Raw genomic sequence first — 21,232 nt, 5'->3', positions numbered from 1 at the left:
GTTTTGTACATATTATGAAGAACAAAATACCAAACTGTACTGTAAGGTTCGTATTCTTTGTTTAATCCTTTAATTCAATTCATTATTTTGTCTCCGTTTTGTCCATTTTTCTATTTTCTACTCTATCAGTGAGACTGTAATTATTATAATTTAGGGTAACCTTGGCTGTGCTCATCTCCCCCGCTCCACTTTAACCCCACCTCTTCTCAAATCCTATTGGTCAGTCAGTGTAAAAGCTCATCCTGGTTCGATGCTACGGGCCAATCAAAACGTTCAATGTCAAATGGAGCCTCGACCTCCACGCCCCTACGCACCACTCGCAATGGATGGTGGGAAAATAAGTTCTGTGCTTCGTTATAAAACGGACAGTAGCGTTACAGTGAACTACAATCTGCATATCCTGGTTTAGGAGACGTTCACAGACCTCAGTTTGACAGCAAAACGAAGAATCAAAGGATAAACTATTTTCTTGTATTGCACTTAACAGTTTAGGATAAGAGGACATTATCATTATGGTATGTAAAGGCATATTTATGAGCAAAAAATATTTAGACTTTGTATGCTATAGCTAGCCTCGTTAACAGACTTGATGCAGGAAAACAATCTAAGCTAATGTCACAGAACGCTTCTTCTCATGGCAAAGGAGCTTGCTAGCTAATAATAGTAATTCTCTTTAACTAATCCTTGCTCTTGCTGTTAGTGAGCCCAGGGGGCGATGATGCCATGAAGCTAACTAGCTTGGCAGTTTTCCTCAACAACAAGGAGGAACAAGTTACCTACGTTCTGTGATTAAGCAGTAACCGCCGCAGCCCGACAAGTCTGAGCGCAGATTGTTCCCGGTGTTTCGGACATTTGCACAGTTTGGGGATGAGACGTATGCTGACTCGCGTCATTAATGCAACTAAAACAATCGGGACCATGTGGCCGGTGGTCTCCCCGTTTAAGATAAAAAACCCATCAGTTCAGGTGTGCACTTCGTCTTTCCAGGGAGACAGCATTTGCAATGGGGGCCACAGCAAAAAGGCGTTGCTGTCAGATCCTCAGCTGTTCGAAGCCACGTTTGAGGAGCTGGTCACGGAGCTTTCAGAGAAGGACTTCGCGGATCCTGCGCTAGCTGATGCTCTGAGCAGGTTGAGAGAGGTATGTATGTTGTCTTATCTATTGCTGAGTTACGTTTGACAACTGCTGAACAGCTGTGAAGTGTACCTGTGTCTTTCCCTCTTAGGTTTTGATATACAATTCACCTGGAGGCAAGAGAAACCGAGGCCTGTCTGTGATTGGCTCACTGAGGGAGCTTCTTCCACCCAGTCAGCTCACACAGGACATAGTGCAGCGGGCTCTATTGGTCGGCTGGTGCATTGAGTTGGTAAGGACATGTCCTGATAGGTTAACTGAGACATCTGGCATTATTTCACAATTTTCTTATTGTCAACAAATTTAATTAAAAGATCAAAAACAGCATTGTATGTGTAGCTAAACCAAGGGAGCTGTTATGCGCTGCATAATGGGTCAATTAAACTTCATCTTGCATGCACATTCTCAGACTGACTGTTGCAGTGACACTTTTCAAGGGTGTTACGCTCTGTAAGTCATTAAGTGTTACAACTGTGTCTCCGTTGATTGCAGCTTCAGGCGTTTTTCCTCGTGGCGGATGATATCATGGATGCATCTGTAACTCGGAGAGGAAAGCCCTGCTGGTACAAGAAGGTGAGACTTGATATGAACCAGAGAAAGGACACCACAAGGGCTTTTCTGTTTTGTAATGTTGAAATTGATTTCTCATTATTACTGGTGTGCTCCCTTTCTAAGGTGAATCCTGTCTGTTTGTTTTTAAGGATGGGATAGGCCTGGACGCCATCAATGATTCATTTCTCTTAGAAGGGTCAATCTACAGACTACTTCGCAGACATTGCAGGGATCAGCCCTACTACGTCCACCTACTGGAGCTATTTACGGAGGTGCAGTACGTCCTGATTGATTTCACAGGCGCACACACACAGACACACACTAACACAGGATTCTAAAAGCATCTCTTGTTTGTTTCAGACATCTTTTCAGACGGAGCTCGGCCAAGCTCTGGACCTCATGACCGCTCCCCCTGGTCAGATTGACCTCAACAGATTCACCATGGAGAGGTAGTGACGTCAAATCTGTGTAAATCTTTGTGCCATTTGCACAGAAGGACGTTGTTCAACAAAGCAAATGGGTGTAATTATTTCTCTCCTCATCTCGCAGGTATAAAGCTATTGTGAAATACAAGACCGCCTTTTACTCTTTTTACCTCCCAGTGGCAGCTGCAATGTACATTGTAAGTGTATTTCTTTTGTGCACGCATGACTGAAGTAACTCATGGGCAGAATGGTGATGGCAGCAAATGAAAGTTTACAGAACAGAACTATTATATCTCACTTTTGTAGGCAGGAATCACAAGTGAAGAAGAACACAACAATGCCAAACACATCTTGCTTGAGATGGGAGAGTTCTTTCAAATACAGGTAATTACTCGTACTTGCATCCCGCTTTTGCATCACATATCGAGTAATATGCTGCCAATTGTACAGACTTAACAAAGCACCTGGCATGTTTCATTCATGTTGCAGGATGACTACTTAGACTGTTATGGAGACCCTGCTGTCACAGGAAAGATTGGTACAGACATCCAGGATAACAAGTGCAGCTGGCTGGTGGTGACCGCCATGGAAATCATGACTCCCGAACAGAGAGCACAGCTGGAGGTGGGAGTTCAGATGATAACCCTTTCTATTTGAAAACCCTAAATATGTACTGATATTTTTTTTTGTGCAAACTGCAGAGAGGTTTTCACAGATCTTGTGGCTCACACACAGTCTAATGACGCTAAAGAAGTGTGGGAATTTACTATGCAGGTCATATTCACTGTTCACTGTTCTCCTCATCAGGCATGTTACGGGCGCCACGATGATGCCAGCGTGGAACAGGTCAAAGCACTGTACAAAACCCTGCAAATACCAACACTGTACCACAGATATGAAGATGAGAGCTACCAGCGGCTCCAGAAGCTCATCGCTAGTCACGCTCAAAACCTTCCTCACTCAGTCTTCCTCAACTTTGCCAAGAAAATATACAAGAGGAACAAGTGAGAGGGAACTGTGATCATAAGCTGCTTCAGATGCATCAGCCCGGTTCCCTTCTGACTGTTGTTGCGACGCACAGATCAGCTCCTCTTCCTTTTAAAAAGGGTTTGCCCGGGACCCAACAGCATGACCTGAGCAGGGCTGTGATATTTAGAAATGCTGCAGGCAGTTTCTTAACTTTTCAAAGATTTGTAGATATTTGACTGTGAATGTCATTGCTCAGCCTGTCTCTTTTGCTCCATCTTATCTATTTATTGAACCCAGTGCATAAGTAACAGCGTCTGCAGTCAGGTCTTCACTGAAGAAACCCATGAATGAATCACATGGTCTAGCTTCCATATTTGTGCGCCCTGAAGAAAGCATGGCAGGATGAAGGTACAAATCAAATCAGATAGTCGGCACTGTATTGATTCTGTAGGAACAGATATAACAATTAATGAGGGACTGAACAGGGCAGTACATATGTGACGGTCGATGTATCTGGCAAGGGGTCAAACCTGATCGGCTCTCTAATTCCATCTATTTTTATATTACTACTAAAGTCTGTACTGGTCTGAATGTTTTATGTTTTTAATAAATATTTATGACCAGTATTTCTTTTTCTGTCATCGTTTTGTTGCTTTTTTCATGTGTGTGTGTGTGTGTGTGTGTGTGTGTGTCTGTGTGTGTCTGTGTGTGTTTTGGCTATAGAGCAGAAATGAAATTAAATAAACTATTGGCAAAAATGCCAAAACTTCTCTTCATAGATCTTCAAATGTGAGGATTTGATGCTTCTGTTTGTCATATGATGGTAAATTGAATATCTTTGGGTTTTCAGCTTTTGATCTGATAAAGCAATTTGGGCTCTGGTCGATTCCAGAGTAAATAATCTATTTATCCAGAATATCACTGCCAGATAAACTGATAATAATAAGAATGAATGGAAGCTACAGTTGGCTGCATGTGAGTTTTGCTTATTGGTCAACTTCCTTGAAGCCAGACTAATAAATGCACGAACACGTAGCAAATGTGACTCTTCCTCTTAACGCAGGGCGCAGGACTCATCATTTGAAGGAGATCAAGGCGAAAATGACGGGAGATAAATTGGATGTGATGATAAGGCAAGTGAGGGGTGTGGTTTGGTCGCGTCGGCAGGGGAGGGGGGCGATGGTTGGACGGAAGCTCGCGAGAAGACAGATGCTGAGGCTGTTAACGTCGGAGAGACATTCACATTCACACGGACTGGGGATGTGAGAGAGCCCGACGAGATGGAGACCTTCATCCATCTTTACCACAATCTGATCGTGAGTCGAGTTGTAATGTATGATCTTACCATGCATATTTTTTGTGTTCAAACGAACCTGCTTAGTCTGGTCGGGTAAGAAAAACCTCCTCTTCCCTCACAGAGCCTGCGTAGACCGAGAGACATGCAATTCCGCTGCTAACAGTGACAATTCTTTTGTGTGTGTGTTTTTTTTAAAGTAAAATGTTGTATTATTATTGTTGTTTGTTTGAACTGGAATGTAAATATTATGTGTAATATTTGAGCTTTAATAGGGGCGGATGGGCCTGTATATCAGGGCGATGCGGTTGGAGGTACCCCCTCCTCCCCCTCCTCCTCCTCCCATCCTCCCTGTCTCCATCAGCTCTGTGGGATCAATACGTGCAGGGGTGAATGCTGTGCACAGGACGGGTTAAATTGCATATGATGGTATTCAGAGGGTTTCTCTCTTTTTTTTTTTTTTTTTGCCAAATCAAGGCTTTGTTGGCTTTAATGGCCATTCCGACGTAAGGCCCAGTGTAAGCAAGCACTTGAGTGATTTATATTCCTCAGTGATATGAAGGACACTGTGGAGGAATATGAGCAATAGCCTTCGGTAAATGGGCTTTAAAAAGGCAGACTCGGTGTTGTTCAGTGCTGCTGCCTGATTATTTCATGCTCCAGTTAAATGTGCTTTTATGTTCAGTCATTGCTTTGGGTACAGTGGGCTTTTTTTTTAAACGACTTTCATTTCGATCTACATCTTATTGCCTGTTGTCAGCTGGTAAGGATGGAGTGGCACTGATGGAGGCAGCTTGACTACTGTAAACTCATGGATATCAGTGCTCAGTGAAGCTGAACATGACTGATGCAGACGATGAGTGACAGCTATTAAGCTATAAATTAGGTGACAGTTATTATCATGGGGATCATTTCATGTGATATGTGTGTGGGTGCGTGTTTGAATTTGAATAGATTTGGAAACCAAGATAATAGTACAACAGATGCATGCAAATGGGGTGGCACTTCTCTTATCTACATTTGCAAGCAGCCAATTTGTTTAACCGAGCATGCCATCACAGAAATTTTGTAGAGAAGCCTCTTCCTGCTGCATCATGGTAATTCAGTTAACGCATTGTTCATCTTAAGATGCAATGTTATTTAAGGGCTCCGACTAGTAGTTTGATGTGATTACTGGCTTGGTTAATCAGGTAAACACATTGTCAACAATGTCAGGGGGAAAGAAACCATCACAGTTTTCCAGGGTGATGTCTTCATATGTGTTTTGTTGTCCAACCAATGGTCCTAAAAGCAAATATATTCAGTTTACGATCATAAAAGACTAAGAAAACATGCCAATTTTAACATTTGAGAAGCTTGGACTGTGAATATTTGGTATTTTTGCAAATTAGGCAATTAATTGATATTCAGCATCATTGCTGATTAATGATCAATTTAATAATTGACTAGTTGTTTCAGCTCAAATTATGCGTGATAATGTGTTTTTTTATGGCCTGTGTGGAGACAGTGTGTGTGTTCATACCACTGCTGTGTCCTCCCAGGACTTGGGCTGTGATAATTATAAAATAGAAAGCCCAAAAGCAATTGAGTTTTAATGAATAGTCCAGATGATGGGTTTAGCTTCAAAGACTTAGCCTAATATGACAACATATGTAGAGCAAGAAAACAGTCTTTGAAGAGCTGAATTTGCTCGTAGTCGTTATTCACTGTGTGTCTCCTTTGATGTTGCAGGATCTTGGGAGCCAAGCCAAGATGTGACCGTCACGGCGCGTCATAGTTTGGATCTGTCCAGCCTTTACAACACTTGTTTCTATAGCAACAGAAATATCACAGTATCCTAAAAAAAAAAAAAAAAATCCCATTCCCACGATGCAGTCCTCTAGCTGCGCCTCTCAGCCTCCAAAGCCACGGCGCTTTGACGTCAGCAGACGGACCAATACTTTAGCTGCACCAAAGTCTCATGGTCCTGGTTTTCAGAGGGAGGATAAAAACATGAACACGATCACCACATCCTCCCCACGCCGAGCTACTAAAGGCCCCACTGCACCCACCAGGAGCAGGGTGGGAGTGCAGCCTCGGGCACCAGTAAGCCAGTCCAGGTTTGGCTCACAAAAACAGGTTTCGACCATCTCCAAATCAGCTAAGCCCAAACCCAAGAGTGCTCGTGCATCTGCGGCAACCAAAATTGCACCAGCAGCCGCCCCTCCTCCGCTTCCCTCCGTTCTCCCTCTTGACCCGAATTGCAACGAGCCGAGCCTCCCGTGTCTGTGCTGCGATGGGCGCTCCCCGCAGGACAACAACAGTATGTTCAACCATAACCACAACAACAACAACACCATCTCTCTCAGACAGCAACTGCAGTTACCGCCTCCTCCGGCCCTGTTGCCCCAGAGGCAAGATGGGAAAGGAGCCAAGGAGCAGCCTCAGCCTCCCCTGCAAGCACAGGCCCAGCTGGAATCCTCTGCCTGCCCTGCTGCCAGTCTGGAAAATGAAGGCAAGAATGCAGATGAAAGCATTGTTCTGGATAACAAGAAAAATGTAAAAGTTGAGGAAGAAGATGATGAGGAAGAGAGCAGTGGGGACATTGATATTGATGATGATGAAGAGGAAGCTGACAATGATGATGACGATGAAGATGACGACACCCTGGTCCCCTCGTGCTGTGACGGTCCTCCCTCCCTCCTGGAGTTCTCGCTCTCCTCATCTACCTCCTCATCCTCCACTTCCATCAGCTCCTGCTCTGATCTGGAGTCTGACTGTGCAGATCAATCTGCCTCCATCTGCTCTTCCCAAGACCAAGATAATCTGTCCGTCACTCTGTCCCCCAAAGACCACTCTCTTCCACAAGCCCCTGAATGCCAGCCTCCTGCACGTTCACCTCCATCCCTTCCTATTAGTCGCATTCCCTTCCACTTAACATCATGCTCCCCAATTCCCCCTTGCTCCCCAGATGAGGGCTACCCCTCTGCACTGGACTCTCCCTCTCCTGACTACTTAGGAGTCAAAGGTGATTCTGAGGTCACCAAATTAGGCTTACTTGACTTTCTAGAATCAGTGGGGGAGTTTGGGAAAATGGAGCGCTTCAGCCAGGTGATCCAAGTGGCTCGTTGGGATCTGGAGGGGGAACAACACTGGGATGTGCTGAGGGATTGGCTAGATCACCTGGATCGCTTGGAGAAGGTGAACAGGGAAGTAAAACTGGCCTATGTCGCCAGACTCCATGAGAAGGGATTTGATCTTGGAGATCTGGAAGAGCAGGATCTCTCAGATGTCATGGATGAAATGGGCAACATTGACATTCCCTGGAAGTTGTATAAAAGTCACAGAGGAACGATGGGAGACTCTCAGGAGTTTTCAGATGCAGGGGTCGACCTCACTGCGCCATCAGACTGTGATGAGCCTCTTGCTCCTGATTCCCTCACGCCTTCTCCTGTTGAGCCGCCACCTAGACCCCCCAAACCTCCAGCACGTCATGCCAGCGTGAGCTCTGACCTCCACACCTACATCAATATCAGCAGGGAGACCACCTCTATGGCAGTCTCCACCTCCCCCACATTGTCTACTTTCTCTGTTAATTCCTCATCCCCCACATTCACCACTTTTAGGTGTGAGAAACCCCCACCTGCATCTCCACCATCTATTCCTCCTCTGCCCACCTCTAAACCGGTCCCTTACCTCACCCTCTATACTACTCCTTCTCCACCTACATCCATACCCACCCCAACTCCTCCCATTCCTCCACCTAGGAGGCGCCACCTTGCCAGGAAGGAGGCGCAGCGGCTCGCAGCTCTTCAAGCCGAACAGGAAAAGACCCCCCTTTCCCTTCCTCCTCCTACCACACGTCCCCCACCTCTGCCTCCTCCACCAGTTATCTCAGTCTCCTCCTCATCTCCCCCTGCCATACCACCTCCACCTGCCCTGCCTCCTCCCCCCTCCTTCCATGCACTGGATGTGGAGATTCGGAAGCTACTGATGCTTGCTGGATTGACCCAAGCTGAGCTCCTCAAACTCAGCCCAGAGCTCGGTGTTTGTGTTGGAGGGTTAGAGGATGAGGGAGATGGAGATGATGCTATCTTGTCCAGGTCTGCGGAGCCACATGAGTTCAGACTGAGAGAGAGGGGGGAGGAGGAGAGGCAACGTGACACCGAGTTGATGGCCAGAGATGGCAAGTTGGATGGCGATCGAAGAGTCGATGTGGCTGAAGAAGGCAAAAAGAAAGAGGAAAGCAAAGACACACAAAGAACCACCTCATTCACTGAGATGGCGAGGAGAAGGAAGAGGAACAGCGGTCTGACCACTGACTCCTACTACAGCACCGCTTTTAGCAATACACATGAAACCAAAGCAAAGAATATGAGCTTTGAGTCTTTTCAGTATCCCGCTGGGTTACCAGATTCACCTCCCCCTCCTCCTCCTCCTCGTCCCTTACCCCCAATCCCCCCATCTTTGCCACCGGTCAAGGTCAGCACTCTCCCTGCCAACTCTGCACAACCTGAGCGATTTGATTGGCTCATTGCATTCACACCTGATTGTGATGCCCCACCGCAGCCTCCACCACTGGAAATGAGAAAATCTCAAACGGAAACTCAAAAGAAGCTCAGTTCGTCAGGTTCTTCTCCAGAGTTAGCTCCAAAGGTGACAACATTTAAAGAAATGCGCTTCCGCAACAAGAGCGCCTCCCCCCCAACAAAGGTGATCACTGACCCAGACCCTGACCCAACAGTTATTACTCCAGACCCAGACATATTGTACAACCTGAGGTGGAGAAGAGAGAAGGCAGGCGGCGATGGCAACCAATGGGAGTACACCTCTCAGGCTCAGGCCTTCTTCATGCAGCCGCCACCAGCCCTCACCTCAATGGCTGCACTGAAGGAAATGCTCCAGAGAGCTGACAAGGAGGGTGGACAACTGGAGCTGTGCCCATCACAGAAGATTGGCTGCTCAGTCAGTGACAACAGCCTGTGGACCATGGGAAGAGAGTGGGAGTGTGAGGAAAAGAGTGAAGAGAAGGAAGGGAAAGAAGAAAAAGAAGAGGAGGAGGTGGAAGTGGAAGTGAGGGGACGAGCGGATGGAGGAGGGACTTTTGAATCAAGAACTTCAGGTGAGTATGAATTCCCATGATGATGCTAAGAATAATAAGGAAGGCAGCTGAAATTGATGACACAGTGGAAGGAGTGTGTGTGTGTGTGTGTGTGTGTGTGTGTGTGTGTGTGTGTGTGTGTGTGTGTATTTGCTTTTTTGTGTGTGTGTGGGAGAAAATAAACACATCAAAGTAACTCAGTATAATTTGGACGACACAACAAATCTGGGATGGGCAGATGATGGAGTGAAACAGATAAGGGAAAAGACAGACTAAGAGCCAACTTGCTCACTTTCTCAGTGATGCACAAATTATATCCTTGGACAGAACAATGGAAAGAAACAAAAAAGCAAGGGAGGCGAAAATGTTGACTCATTTATGGAAATGGTGTATGGAACGAGAGCGGAGAGATGGAGGACGGGTGTGAGTCACACAAAGGAATGATGCGTGATTTGATGGTTAAGTGATGACGGGGGGATAAACAGAGGGTGATTTCACAGAGGGGGGAAACAAACAAGACGGGGAAAGCTGGAGACGGAACGTGAGTAACAGTGAGAGATGGAGGGTTGAAGACAGTGAAGGGAGTGAGGGTAATATGAGGAGAAAGAGCACGTTGGAAACTTTCCAGCCAGTATTTCCTGCACGGTTTATCAAAGTGTGATGTCATCACTGCCTTATTCAATTATTCATCCACCCTTCAGACCAAGGGGAGGGGGATAATGGACTGCCCACTGAGCTCACTACCTCTCTCTTCCTTCATTCTATCACTAACTCTCATCTTGACTTTCTTCTGCTTTGTCTTTTCTTTCGTTCTGTGTGTGCTGAAATCTTTTTCTGCTTCTCTTTCTGTGCATCTTAACCAGTTTTAAATCCCAGCAACATTTTTATGCTTTTCTCCCTCTGTCTCCCCCCCCCCCCCCCCGCTCCCTAGAGTGGCAGAGATGGCTAAGATCAAGTTACTTACCTCATGCAGTGCAGCAATCAGCTACATAGACACTATTAGATTGTCATTGTCTAGATACAGCAGGGTGTATGTTTAATTTCAATCGGTCATATTCACCCAGTGGCAATTGGATGCTGATTTTATTTGTAAATTGTGTTCTCTGATTGAGGTATAATTGCTTATTATTATTTCATGACATTACCTTTCTCATGAAAAAAGTCAAATTAATTACTAATGAGCTACATGCTGCAACACGCTGGGGGGAACAAACCAGAAATAGGTGTGTACACCTTTAAGAGTCCAAGGGGTGGATCTTAGCATGTGAACCAATTGCTGAGAGCTCTGTGAGAGCAATAGGAAGTATCATGTGTTGGCTTCAGTGTAAAGACAGCACAAGTCAAACCAAGGTATGGTTGCTTTCCAGCTCGTTTTGTAGCCCATAGCCTCGCAGTCTGTCACAGGTCATTGAGAGTAGTGAAAACTGTGCTGCCACAGTCTCTGAGTCTTCACACAGCCAGACATGGTGATTGAGCAGGAGGGGACAGAACTCAGCTATCTGTTGACTGACTCAGCATTACACTGCATGCTGTACAGCTGGAGAAGGGAGGGGTGGTGTGGAACGAGCGAGAGACACGTAGAAAACAAAGGCAGAGAGGAGGAAGGGAGAAGGTGATCCAGAGGTGAGGATGGCACGCACTGCAGTAAAGTGCAAAACAGTTAGCATAAAGGTTGGCACTCACTGTGTTCTGCTTAATACTCTCAATCTCAATGCAAGTATGAAATGAAAATGAAACCAGATGCTGTGAAGGAAACTTGGATCCTAATATGATGATTCTTTGGGAATGTTTTATTATGGTGTCACTGGTGAATGAGTGGCTGATTGACAGATTGAGCGTTACCGCTGTGCAGCTGTGAGACTTCTCAACCGTTCTTCTTTTATGGCCCCGGTGTCATTTCCTGTTCCTGTTAAACCCTCTTAAATGAAAGACTGTGGTTATTGCTCTCCATAGATCAACTCCATTGACTCTCATGCACTGTCAGTGTGTAACTGTCAATCAACTGTTTGACTTGTTGAAATACTGCATTACGGCATGATGTTACATGATGACAATTTCTGCTGGAATACACTCATGAATGTGCATTTTTCTCTCGACAGACGCTAACATTTTCTGCATCTCTCTCTCTCTTCCCATTTCTTTGCCACATTTTTTATTGTTTTTTTACTTTAACCTTGTTTCTCTCACCTATCCATCCCATTCTGTTGTTTCCATCATTTGTCCATTGCTCCGCTTTGCTCCCTCATATACGCTTATGCCCTCTCCATCCTGACTCCCGCACCTTACAATTTTTGGCCTACCCTTTCCAAAAAGCAGTTTCCTCCCCCCCACTGTCCCTCACCCAGTCCTCCCAACCCTACTTCCTCCACACTGCCCTCCCCTCCTACCGCCCAGGCTATTGTAACTCCCAGCCCTTTGCAGATCCCAGACCCCACAACCACGTAGGCAGGGAGTCTACAGACGAACACTGCAACACACAGCGGGCCCCTGCTGCCAGCTCAGCTTGTACCCGCAGAGATGATTCCAGCAGTGATTTAAGTGCTTGGTTTGAATACGAACCCGTGGTGGATTTTGGTGTAGATTCTCCTTGTGATAATGGGAATATCGTTAACACACACAGGGACTTTGCGTCTGACTCCATGTGCAATTTTGACTCTCTCTACTGCAGTGACTCAGAGAAGCAGAATGGCGCACACACTAAGTCAGACACACCTGTTCGTGGCACCACAGAGGCTGCGGGTTGCACCACCCCGTATAAGAACATTGATGTCATGATGACGTACTCAAACAGTGTCAGCGCTATGGATTCACTGCATTCACAGAAGCGCATACACTCACACACAGACCACAACAGCAACAAGGCCCGGACATTTAAAGAGCTTCCTCCTCTCCCCACGTATTACCTGTACCACCCTAAAAACTGCCCTCTACACCGGGGTGCCCCTCCCCGCCTCTCCCCTATCGGAGCGCTCTCTCCTCCCCAGCGCTCAGGAGCGCCCCCTCCAGGCGCAGCAGGCTCCGGCCTCAGCTCCCCGCTTTTCCCCCGCTCTCACACCTTGCCTGCCCTCGCTGCTCCCCTCTACTATCCAAACCTCTACCCTCCTATACCGCCCAGGGCGCCCCCCCTACCCCCAAAACTCTACCAGGCTCCTCCGCAGTCACGCGTGGCGAGTAAGATTTCTCTCTCTCTTCTCTCTCCCTACATCTTACACTCTCCCTCTTTGTCTGACATGTTGCTTGTATGCATGTCTGTCTGTCTGTCTGACTGTCTTCTCCCGTCTCTGTTCTCTGCTCTGGATATGATGGCCCTCACACTTTTGTCTCTTTTTCAACCCGGGGGATTTGCAGATTTGAAAGAGCTGCGTAACTGTAGCTGTTATATGTATCAGAAGGCAGCTCCCTGCCGGTCATCTGATACGTCTTATCTGCACTGTCCTTTCAAATCTGCAAAGGGCCTTCGGAAGGGTAACAGCTGTTCCTGTCAGAGGGTGTCCACAGTCACTCTCATCACTCCCTTTCTCTCTGTCCTCCTCTGTCTGTCTCTCTTTGCGTCCTGTCTTGTCTGGTCCGTACGCCTGTTGTTTTTGTTTTTGCATGGTGTGTTGAACTGGACACATACATTTCATGCCAAGCACAGCCCAAGTAGCTTGTTAAGGATGTTGTAATGTAAAGAATTTTTATTTAAGTTTTTTTCATCTTTGCATATGTGTACAATTAGGGGGATTTCAAAGTAATTAAGGTCCACTGCATCCCGTCCATTGCATTTCTATAACTAGTTTATATAAATCCATTTATATAAACATCACACTGCACACAACACCTGCCCTTTGCACATGTATGTGTAATTATATCTGACCTGACTGATGTGGTAGCTTACACAGTTGTTTCCCCCTTAGCTCTTCAGTTACTTCTGTGTGTGCTCATGCTTATATCAAGTGTGTCTGGATGTTTATATGAGTGTATTTGTGCGTTTGAGTGTGAGTAAAGATTAATGCATGGGGTCCTGTTTATCCCTGATGCATACAGAAAGTCGTCTTCACAGATCCAGATGTTGAAAGCTCACCACGCTAAATCAATATTTACAGGATGTCCTCACACACTGTTTGTTGTCAGTGGTACCATCTGCTTCTATCTGCCTACTCCAGTGCTTCTCATTGCTTAATTGCTCAAGCTAATAATGCTAATATTTTAGTTACGATATTTCTGTCTGTGATGATTCATTTTGCTTCTGGTGAATTTGTATTTTTTTGTGCGTGTACAGTAAGTAATTGCTCTTTTGCTGTCACTGTCAGCTGTTCGCAGTGTCTCATTCGCTGGCTCTGTACAGAGGACAGAGACGTCCTGGATGGGCGAAGATGTGAAGCATCCAGTGAGAGGTCTGGGCCTGTCCTCTCTGTGCCTGCAGGAAAAAAAAGGTGTGTGTTGACGTGTCCAGCTGTGTATCTTTGCCCCATGATGTGTGTAGCTCTTACAGTTTAACTGTAGACCATTGTTCTTCCCTCCAGCTCTGGTCAGTGCCGTCAGCGTGGCAGTGGAAGCCATCTTGGCCCAGTTCAGTTCTTCTCGGACTGTAGTTCAGAAGGTCAGTCACTGCTGAATCTACATCACTGGTGTGATTTTGTTAGCACAATTATGTTGTTGAGGGCTTTTTTTTTTTTGTTAGTTTCCTGTCGAGGAGTGTTTTTTCTCACATCTCTCTTGATAACAAATATTCGTAGCGAGAAACTAAATGTCATATTGAATGTTTTTTCTTATTTCTGACAATGCTTTCCCTTCCTTCCTTCTTGTCCTGATTCTACATATTTTGTTGTCTCTCCTCAGTTTCTCTCAGTTAACAAGGTACTAGAATATCTTTAGATAACCCAATCTTGTAGTATTAAGAATTTCTTTGTAAACTAACTTCAGACTCCCCCAAAAATCATCTCTCATCACATCAAACCGACCCTCATTGCCTCGTTTCGCTCAACCCCCCCCCCCCATTTATGTGTCCCATTTTCCTTTCCTCCCTCTCTCTTGAGTCATTCTCTCTCATCTGTCTCTTCTTGTCACTGCACATCTTCTTCCTCACCCTATCCTCTTTTCCTCTCCTCTCTCCTCCTCTCCTCTCAGGCCTTATCAGGAGACAGCACTATAAATCCATCTCTTGGCCGTCTGGTGCTGCAGTGCCTCTGTCCTGCCCTGCACAGCTTGCTGACCGATGGCTTGAAACCCCACCAGAGTGACCTGATTGCAGGCAGGAGGCCAAACTCTGCCTGGGGTCTGGTCCAGGCCTCCACCAGGCCAGGTAGCACACCAAGCACTGTAGGGAAATTACCATTAATAGACTTGGATTTGATCTAGGCCTATTATTTCTGTGTTGTTGTTTTTTTCTTTTGCCTTAGATGATAATGATAAACCCTGGGCTTTGTCTGTCTCTCATTTTCCCACACATCAGTCAATACTTTTTGATTTTTGTGTCTGAAATGCTGAATAAAGCGAACAACAGGATGCAGATATCGATTGGCCTACGAGTGCCAAGTTTCACTGCAATTTTTCGCTCACCTCTATAAGCTTCTCTCTTGAGCCCATTCTCTTTCTCACCCTCCCTTTTAAATATATTTTCTCCTCTTCCTCTCATTGCATTTTTCAAGGTCCAAAAACACAGGCCTTGTTCAACCTCCAAGTTCGAGTCGGAGAGCTACCCCAGCTCCGACAGAGCAAACACAGGTTCAATGCATTCCTCCTTGGCCTACTGAAGTAAGTACTGGCTCCTCATCCTCTCTGGTGTCCACTGGTAGAATGAACAGTGCTCAAATTAATAGTTAAAAAATGTAATATACTGTATTTTGACTTCCCTTCACATGTCCTCTTTATATCCTCTTCTGTCCGTTCTTTCCTTCCAGTACCAAGCTTCTTGATTTCTGGCTGTCTCACCTTCAGTCTTGCAGTGGTGAGTTTCCTTCACTTCCGGCTCTTCTCATTCTTGTGGGCGTGCATGTATGTGACCGCAATCTCTCTTCCTCTCAGATGTGCTGGAGACATATTTTCATCCCACCGCCTTTATGCGTCTGTCGCTGGCCTCCTGCCAGCCTCTGTTCGAGGAGCTGCTCCTCGTGTTGCAGCCTCTCAGCCTGCTGACCTTCAACCTCGACCTGCTCTTCCAGCACCACCATTTAGAGCCAGATAGTCACAGTCCAGAGATCCCCAGTCCACCATGTCAGGATGCTGGGTTCCAGCTCTCAACAGAGGATTCCCAATCTAAAATTGCAGGCTGCAGATATATTGAAAGCCTGTCAGAAGTAGACTTTGGAAGCCCAGAGTATCAGGCCGCCAAAGAAAAATTGTCACCATTGGCTAATCCAAAGAATGGAGGATCAGAGGAGTCAACACATAGCAGTGCTGCACCCATGAAGACAAGTCCTCAGCTGCTGTGGGTGCAGGAGAAGGAAATTGGAGAGCTACCTCCTCCTGATATTGAGGAGGACAGCCTTGCTCAGCAGGCAGGACAGGTACTCACATTTGTGTGCGACTGTTCAATGTTTGTAGTCAAATACATTTGTGTGATCCTGCAGGACTGACATTTTTTTTAAACACAGGTTATCCAGCAGGGATGGGGGGCTGTGATGCGCTGGGGAGGCAGGCTGAGCCAGAACCTGGCTGAGCTGAGCCTGAAAAAGGAGGAGATGAGGACGGATCTGCCCGATCTCCAGGTCCAGGCAGGAAGTGACTTTGCTCCTGTCAGCAGTGCTGCTCAGGTGCCCTGGGGTCTGGGGCGGCTCTTTGGGGCCTCTAAAAGCCCCAACAGCCCACCAGGTCACACACCCCCAACCAGGTTAGCCACTGATTTAAAGAATAAAATACCTACTACTAAACCTCTAGCTGGAGAGGGAGCAATGAATTATTCAACCACTGTAATTACTTTAAGAAACTCCTAAGCCACTTTCTCTTAAGTCAAGTTATACTTGACATTGTTTTCCTCATGAGTAAACTGCATGAATGGTGACTGTCTGTGATTCTTCTCTGCCCATCTGTCTCTGTTTTTCCCATTCCTCTCATCCTCCCTGTGTCTGTCTCTGCAGGCGTCCCTCTCAGTGGCTGGCTCCTGGTGTCACTGCACTGACTCGAATGGTGAGCAGCAGCTCCACTCCAATAATAAAGAGGGCCCCGAAGCCCCAGGGAGAAAGTGAGCCAGAGCCAGAGAAAGATGTTGATGCACTGGAGATGAAGGACAAACCCAGACCACTCAGGTACAACAGGCATCAGTGATGCTCATGGTGCTGTGATGCAAGGTCAAAATATAGGATTCAAATTAACACTTTTTTAACTTTGTTTTCCAAGTTCTACACAAAACATTTCATAAAGCAATACACTAGTACACAATACTCCTTCCCTATGACCCCCCCCCCCCCACACACACACACACACACACACACACACCCAACAGGCTTTAATAGTCCATTTAAAATGTAAAATAATCAGACTTTAATAAAGAGAAAGAAATTACAGCAACAAATATGTTGATAAAACTCATTCACTGGTCCTTCAATACCTGCACATAAGGGGTACTAGTGGGCACTATTCTTTATCCCAGTGACAAAAAGTAGGATATAAGAGGCGTTCATATTTCCTAAAACAATCAGACGTTCTTCTTTTGCTAAATTTGAATTTTCTCTAGTTTTAAATGAAATGTGACATCTGTCAATCACCTGATATGAGAAGGGGTTTTCTACTTTTCCAGTGAAGTAGGATAAGATGATGGGTTAACAGGGAGGTAAGCATCACTCAGAGATTTAAGGATTGAACCCCAAAAAGCTCAGGACACAACCAAAGTATGTGAATCAGAGTAGCTGGAGACAGTTGATATCCACCAAAAGTGGGATCTTATTTGGATTGGCTTTGCTGTTTGGCTTTTTGTGACACATTGAACTGTCTATAAATGCATGATCCCATGTCTATTTCATGTACTGCAGATTCAGAAGTAGAGAGTTCCCATTGCACCTTTAATATGTCCATAGATTGGAATAGACAGGGATGCTGCTCCTCCAGAGTGCAGCTGCCAGAGTTTTACCAAGAAAAAAGAAATATGACCATATAACTCTTGTACTAAGGTCGTTACACTGGCTTCCAGTAAATTTTAGAATTGATTAAAAAATGTTAATGCTAGTCTTTTAGGCCCTGCATGATTTGGCACCCCAATATCTCTCTGACATGCTCATGAGCTATGAACCAGCTAGACCTCTCAGGTCATTGGGAACAGGCTGGCTGGTTATTCCCGGGGTCTCTACAAAAACTGGTGAAACTGCCTTAAGCTTTTATGCCCGCAGGCGCTGGAACATCCCACCCACCCGCGTGTGCTCCAACGCTGACATCTTTTCTAACTAAACTGAAAACCTCCTCATCTTTACTGGTGGTGCTCCTAATTATTTTATGTCCTTCGTGGTTTTTTGGGTGTGAGCTTTAATTGAGTTTACTCATGTCGAAGGTTTTACTGTCCACATAGTTTTTGTGGCTGCAGCCTCTGTGGTAGTTTGTGCTCTGTGCATGTTGTGCTTCCACCTGGAATGAAATGTGTTATGTAGATTAGGCTTGCTTGCTTGAATATAATGGGAGTTAAACTCACCAGTTCACTGGTAAATTGTGTGTTTTCTCCTCTTCAAATGACTTCTTTCATTTTCTTTTTAAAATGATGCCCACCAGTGGGTGTAGGGGGCATCAGAAGCGCTCCTGTTATCATTGTTGTCTTTGGTGACTCACCAGTCTGACTTGGAGCGATCCTGCACTGTGACTCATTCAGCTACTTTGCATGTTAAAGATGACCTTATTGTTTGAGGTTGGTGTATAAGATTGACTGCCATGGCTGAGAAGATCTCTGCTGTGTGTCCACAGGTCAGTACGAACGCTGTGTGACCACACTGGATCAGGTTCCGAGCTCAGCTTCTGCAAAGGGGAGGAACTCGTGGTGTTAGGAGGAGTCGATCAAGACTGGATTCGCTGTCGTCAGGGAGACAAAGAGGGGCTGGTACCTATTGGCTACACCTCTCTCATCATGTGACTTCGGCACCATAACTGCTGCACTCAATCAATAAAAAAAAAAAAAAGAAAATATATATATATTTTAGGCGAGTATTGAGAGGTTTCGGTGAGGCTCCACTACTCTGAAAGGGATATTTCACGCCTGCTCGGTTAGAGTTTGAGTTGAGGGCATAGCACCATCTGTTCTGCTATCAGGAGCAGTCTGCAGCCCTCTCCCTTTATGAACATATGGGAGTGTTTTTTCCCCATCACAGTCCATCCAGTTTGGTAGCATTAAACTAATGGATTTTAGCAGCAGGAATGCAGCAGATGGTGTGAAATAATGACTCAAGTCAAATTTAGATCATTTCATACTGCAAGACCTTTGATCTCGGAGTGAAGTATCCCTTTAAATGTCCTTTTCTCGATTTCTGCCTCCCTCATCAGCCACTGATTTGAAAATGATCACAGGGGAAATTCTGTGCAATCAACCACAAGCAGACTGAAGCACTTTCAGATCAGCGGCTGCCTGTTGGGAGGAGGCGACAGTCAACAGCCTGCTAGTCGCCGCGCTAATATCTCTAGCCGTCGGCTGCAGAAAGTCGCAGCTCGCAGGCTGTCGAGTGGAGAAAGCATGTTAGAGTACTGGGCCGTAGCTCCTGTTGCATACTGCGTAGTAATGTAGTGAATTGTAGCTGTGTAGATCTGTGTTCTATTGACCTCTCACCCCTATTGACCTCTCACCTTTATCGCCTGGTTCATGTGTGTTTGACATGTTTCTGCTTCTATATTTGACTGTATAAATATACATAAAAAATATATATAGGTATATAAATTGAGAGTGATATTACCAAGATAGATAGAAAGATAGATGAACAAGAGAAAGCAGATAGTAAAACACAAGCTTCATGCTGTGGCCACACTGAGGAAGCAGATGGTTCAAAACGAATGGATTCATTCTTTATCTTTACATCTGCAACTTTACACACACACTGAGTGGTTGTCATACATGCAAAAAAAAAAAAAAAAAAAAAAACGTGTTTGTTTTAAGTATGAAATCCATTATCTCCCCTCCTGTGTGCTTCATGTATTGCCAGTGTCTCGACATCATATTCATAACATTATTAGATTAGATCTTAAACACTGTATGCATTGTAATGTGCCATGAATGCTTTGAATGAATGCCAGAAAATATTTAGCCATCCCACACAGTTGTCAGATATTATCAGACAACAGCAGTCTGTAGCTAATTTCTCTACTCAGCCAAAACCCAACATGTGTTGGAATAAACACATCACAAAACTATGCCCAGCTCCTGTTCAACACTATCTGACCTTAAATTTGATGCAGTGAGAAAATCCCAGATGTACTCCACTCATAAATGCTTCTGTAAAGTCTGTAGGTTTGGTGGCTGGTCTTCACCTCGTACCTCAGCTTTTGTATCTCTCTTAACCCTACCTGCCGTGTTTGCTGATCATAATCATTGATATTAATGATAGTGGTAGAAGTGATATGTTGATGCTAACGTTGCTCATATGAAACACGTTGCTTTGTGTCATATATTTATTGGTTATTCTCTCGATTCTGTATCGCGGACTATGCATATGGTTAAATGTACAACAAAGAGCCTTTTTTGTTTGTTTTCAAGTCATATTGGTTAAATAGTTAAAGTTGATATCAAAGAGCTCGATTTTAACTGGTTCTGAAAGACTGACACTAAAGGACCTCCACTTAATTCTGCAGGAAAGTTTCATTGCTATTGATCAATCAGGGAAAGCTCAGTTCTTGAAAGTTTCCTCATGTTATTGTGTCAATGCCATGTAGCGTGACATTACTGTCATTATGGCAACTGTTCGGTAGCATTAAGCCAGTGCTCATAACTTGTGACTTATGGTCACAATAAAACGCCATCAAATGGATGATACCTAGGTGTTCACAAGCACTTATGTCTAGATAAAGCTAAAATATCGGTTGACACATTAAAATGTGTTAATAACATTTTGGTTTTTGTATTTTTGTTCAAATGTGAGGTTCTCGTCTAAATGCATTTGTTTGAAAGCTGTTAATTTATTGTGGTATTGTGCTATTTATTGATCTTGAGGTTTATGAAAGGAATAGCTCTATCTGACCCATCTAGTGTCTCTCTATCTATCTGGGTTCATTATGTGTGTGTGTGTGTGTGTGTGTGTGTTTGAGTGAGAGAGAGCATGCACATAGCAGCGTATGTGGCAGTGAAAGCAGAGATGAGTGTGAGCACATCCTGCACTTTCACTTATGTGTGTGTGCAAGTGTAACTGAGTTATGCACCTCCCTCTCCCCCTCCTCTCTTTCTCTCTCTGGTGTCATGTAGCCTGTAGACATCCCCCTGTGTCCTACTATTGCATATAGCTCAGTGCCCCTATAGTGTCAGTCACTGTCCACCTCCTGCATGTGCTTGTTTGTAAATACACCAAATAAAATGATCAGTATAAATCAAACCTATGCAGCTATTTGAGTCATATGTTTGCACATAAGTTCATGTAAAAATCCCTATCAGAGTTTTTATGTTGAGCCATTGAGGATGCCTCACTTATTACATTACATGGCCTGTATTTGTTGCTCTCTGAAATGTGGCAGGAAACTGAGTCAGATTGCAAAGGAAGTGCAGACTCACGGCTGAGCCTCTATGAAACGCCTTTACAACCTAAGTCCATTACGTTAACTGGGAATACTTGTCTCACGTCTTTGCTGACATCTAAAAATCCCCGGACGCCCTCGGATGTTGTGAAGGGCAGAAAGAGGAGAAAA

At 45.1% G+C, this 21,232-nt stretch overlaps 2 protein-coding genes across 6 annotated transcripts; both read left to right on the top strand.

Moving 5' to 3' along the window:
* The first annotated feature begins 388 nt into the window (after positions 1 to 388).
* fdps (farnesyl diphosphate synthase (farnesyl pyrophosphate synthetase, dimethylallyltranstransferase, geranyltranstransferase)) lies at positions 389 to 3,706 on the top strand. Of its 2 annotated transcripts, XM_076736816.1 has the most exons (10): positions 389 to 515; positions 988 to 1,140; positions 1,226 to 1,366; positions 1,627 to 1,707; positions 1,836 to 1,958; positions 2,047 to 2,135; positions 2,236 to 2,308; positions 2,418 to 2,495; positions 2,601 to 2,735; positions 2,919 to 3,706. In XM_076736816.1, the coding sequence occupies exons 1-10, from the start codon at positions 513 to 515 to the stop codon at positions 3,117 to 3,119; spliced, it is 1,077 nt and encodes a 358-aa protein (XP_076592931.1). In that variant the 5' UTR covers positions 389 to 512; the 3' UTR covers positions 3,120 to 3,706. The 2 variants fall into 2 exon arrangements, with proteins under 2 accessions (XP_076592931.1, XP_076592930.1); XM_076736815.1 differs by lacking the exon at positions 389 to 515 and having other exon boundaries at positions 635 to 1,140.
* A 562-nt stretch (positions 3,707 to 4,268) lies between these two features.
* rusc1 (RUN and SH3 domain containing 1) lies at positions 4,269 to 20,922 on the top strand. Of its 4 annotated transcripts, XM_076736667.1 has the most exons (13): positions 4,269 to 4,396; positions 6,106 to 9,475; positions 11,771 to 12,625; positions 13,747 to 13,869; positions 13,960 to 14,036; positions 14,276 to 14,293; positions 14,564 to 14,738; positions 15,085 to 15,190; positions 15,337 to 15,383; positions 15,461 to 15,942; positions 16,030 to 16,265; positions 16,513 to 16,680; positions 18,320 to 20,922. In XM_076736667.1, exons 2-13 carry the CDS (start codon positions 6,244 to 6,246, stop codon positions 18,483 to 18,485), a joined length of 5,685 nt encoding a protein of 1,894 aa, XP_076592782.1. In that variant the 5' UTR covers positions 4,269 to 4,396; positions 6,106 to 6,243; the 3' UTR covers positions 18,486 to 20,922. The 4 variants fall into 4 exon arrangements, with proteins under 4 accessions (XP_076592782.1, XP_076592784.1, XP_076592783.1 ...); XM_076736669.1 differs by lacking the exon at positions 11,771 to 12,625; XM_076736668.1 differs by lacking the exon at positions 14,276 to 14,293.
* Positions 20,923 to 21,232: the final 310 nt, after the last annotated feature.

Source organism: Chaetodon auriga, chromosome 8 (assembly GCF_051107435.1).
Source record: "Chaetodon auriga isolate fChaAug3 chromosome 8, fChaAug3.hap1, whole genome shotgun sequence".
NCBI classification, from domain to species: Eukaryota; Metazoa; Chordata; class Actinopteri; order Chaetodontiformes; family Chaetodontidae; genus Chaetodon; species Chaetodon auriga.
This window is presented reverse-complemented; position numbering and strand designations above follow the sequence as displayed.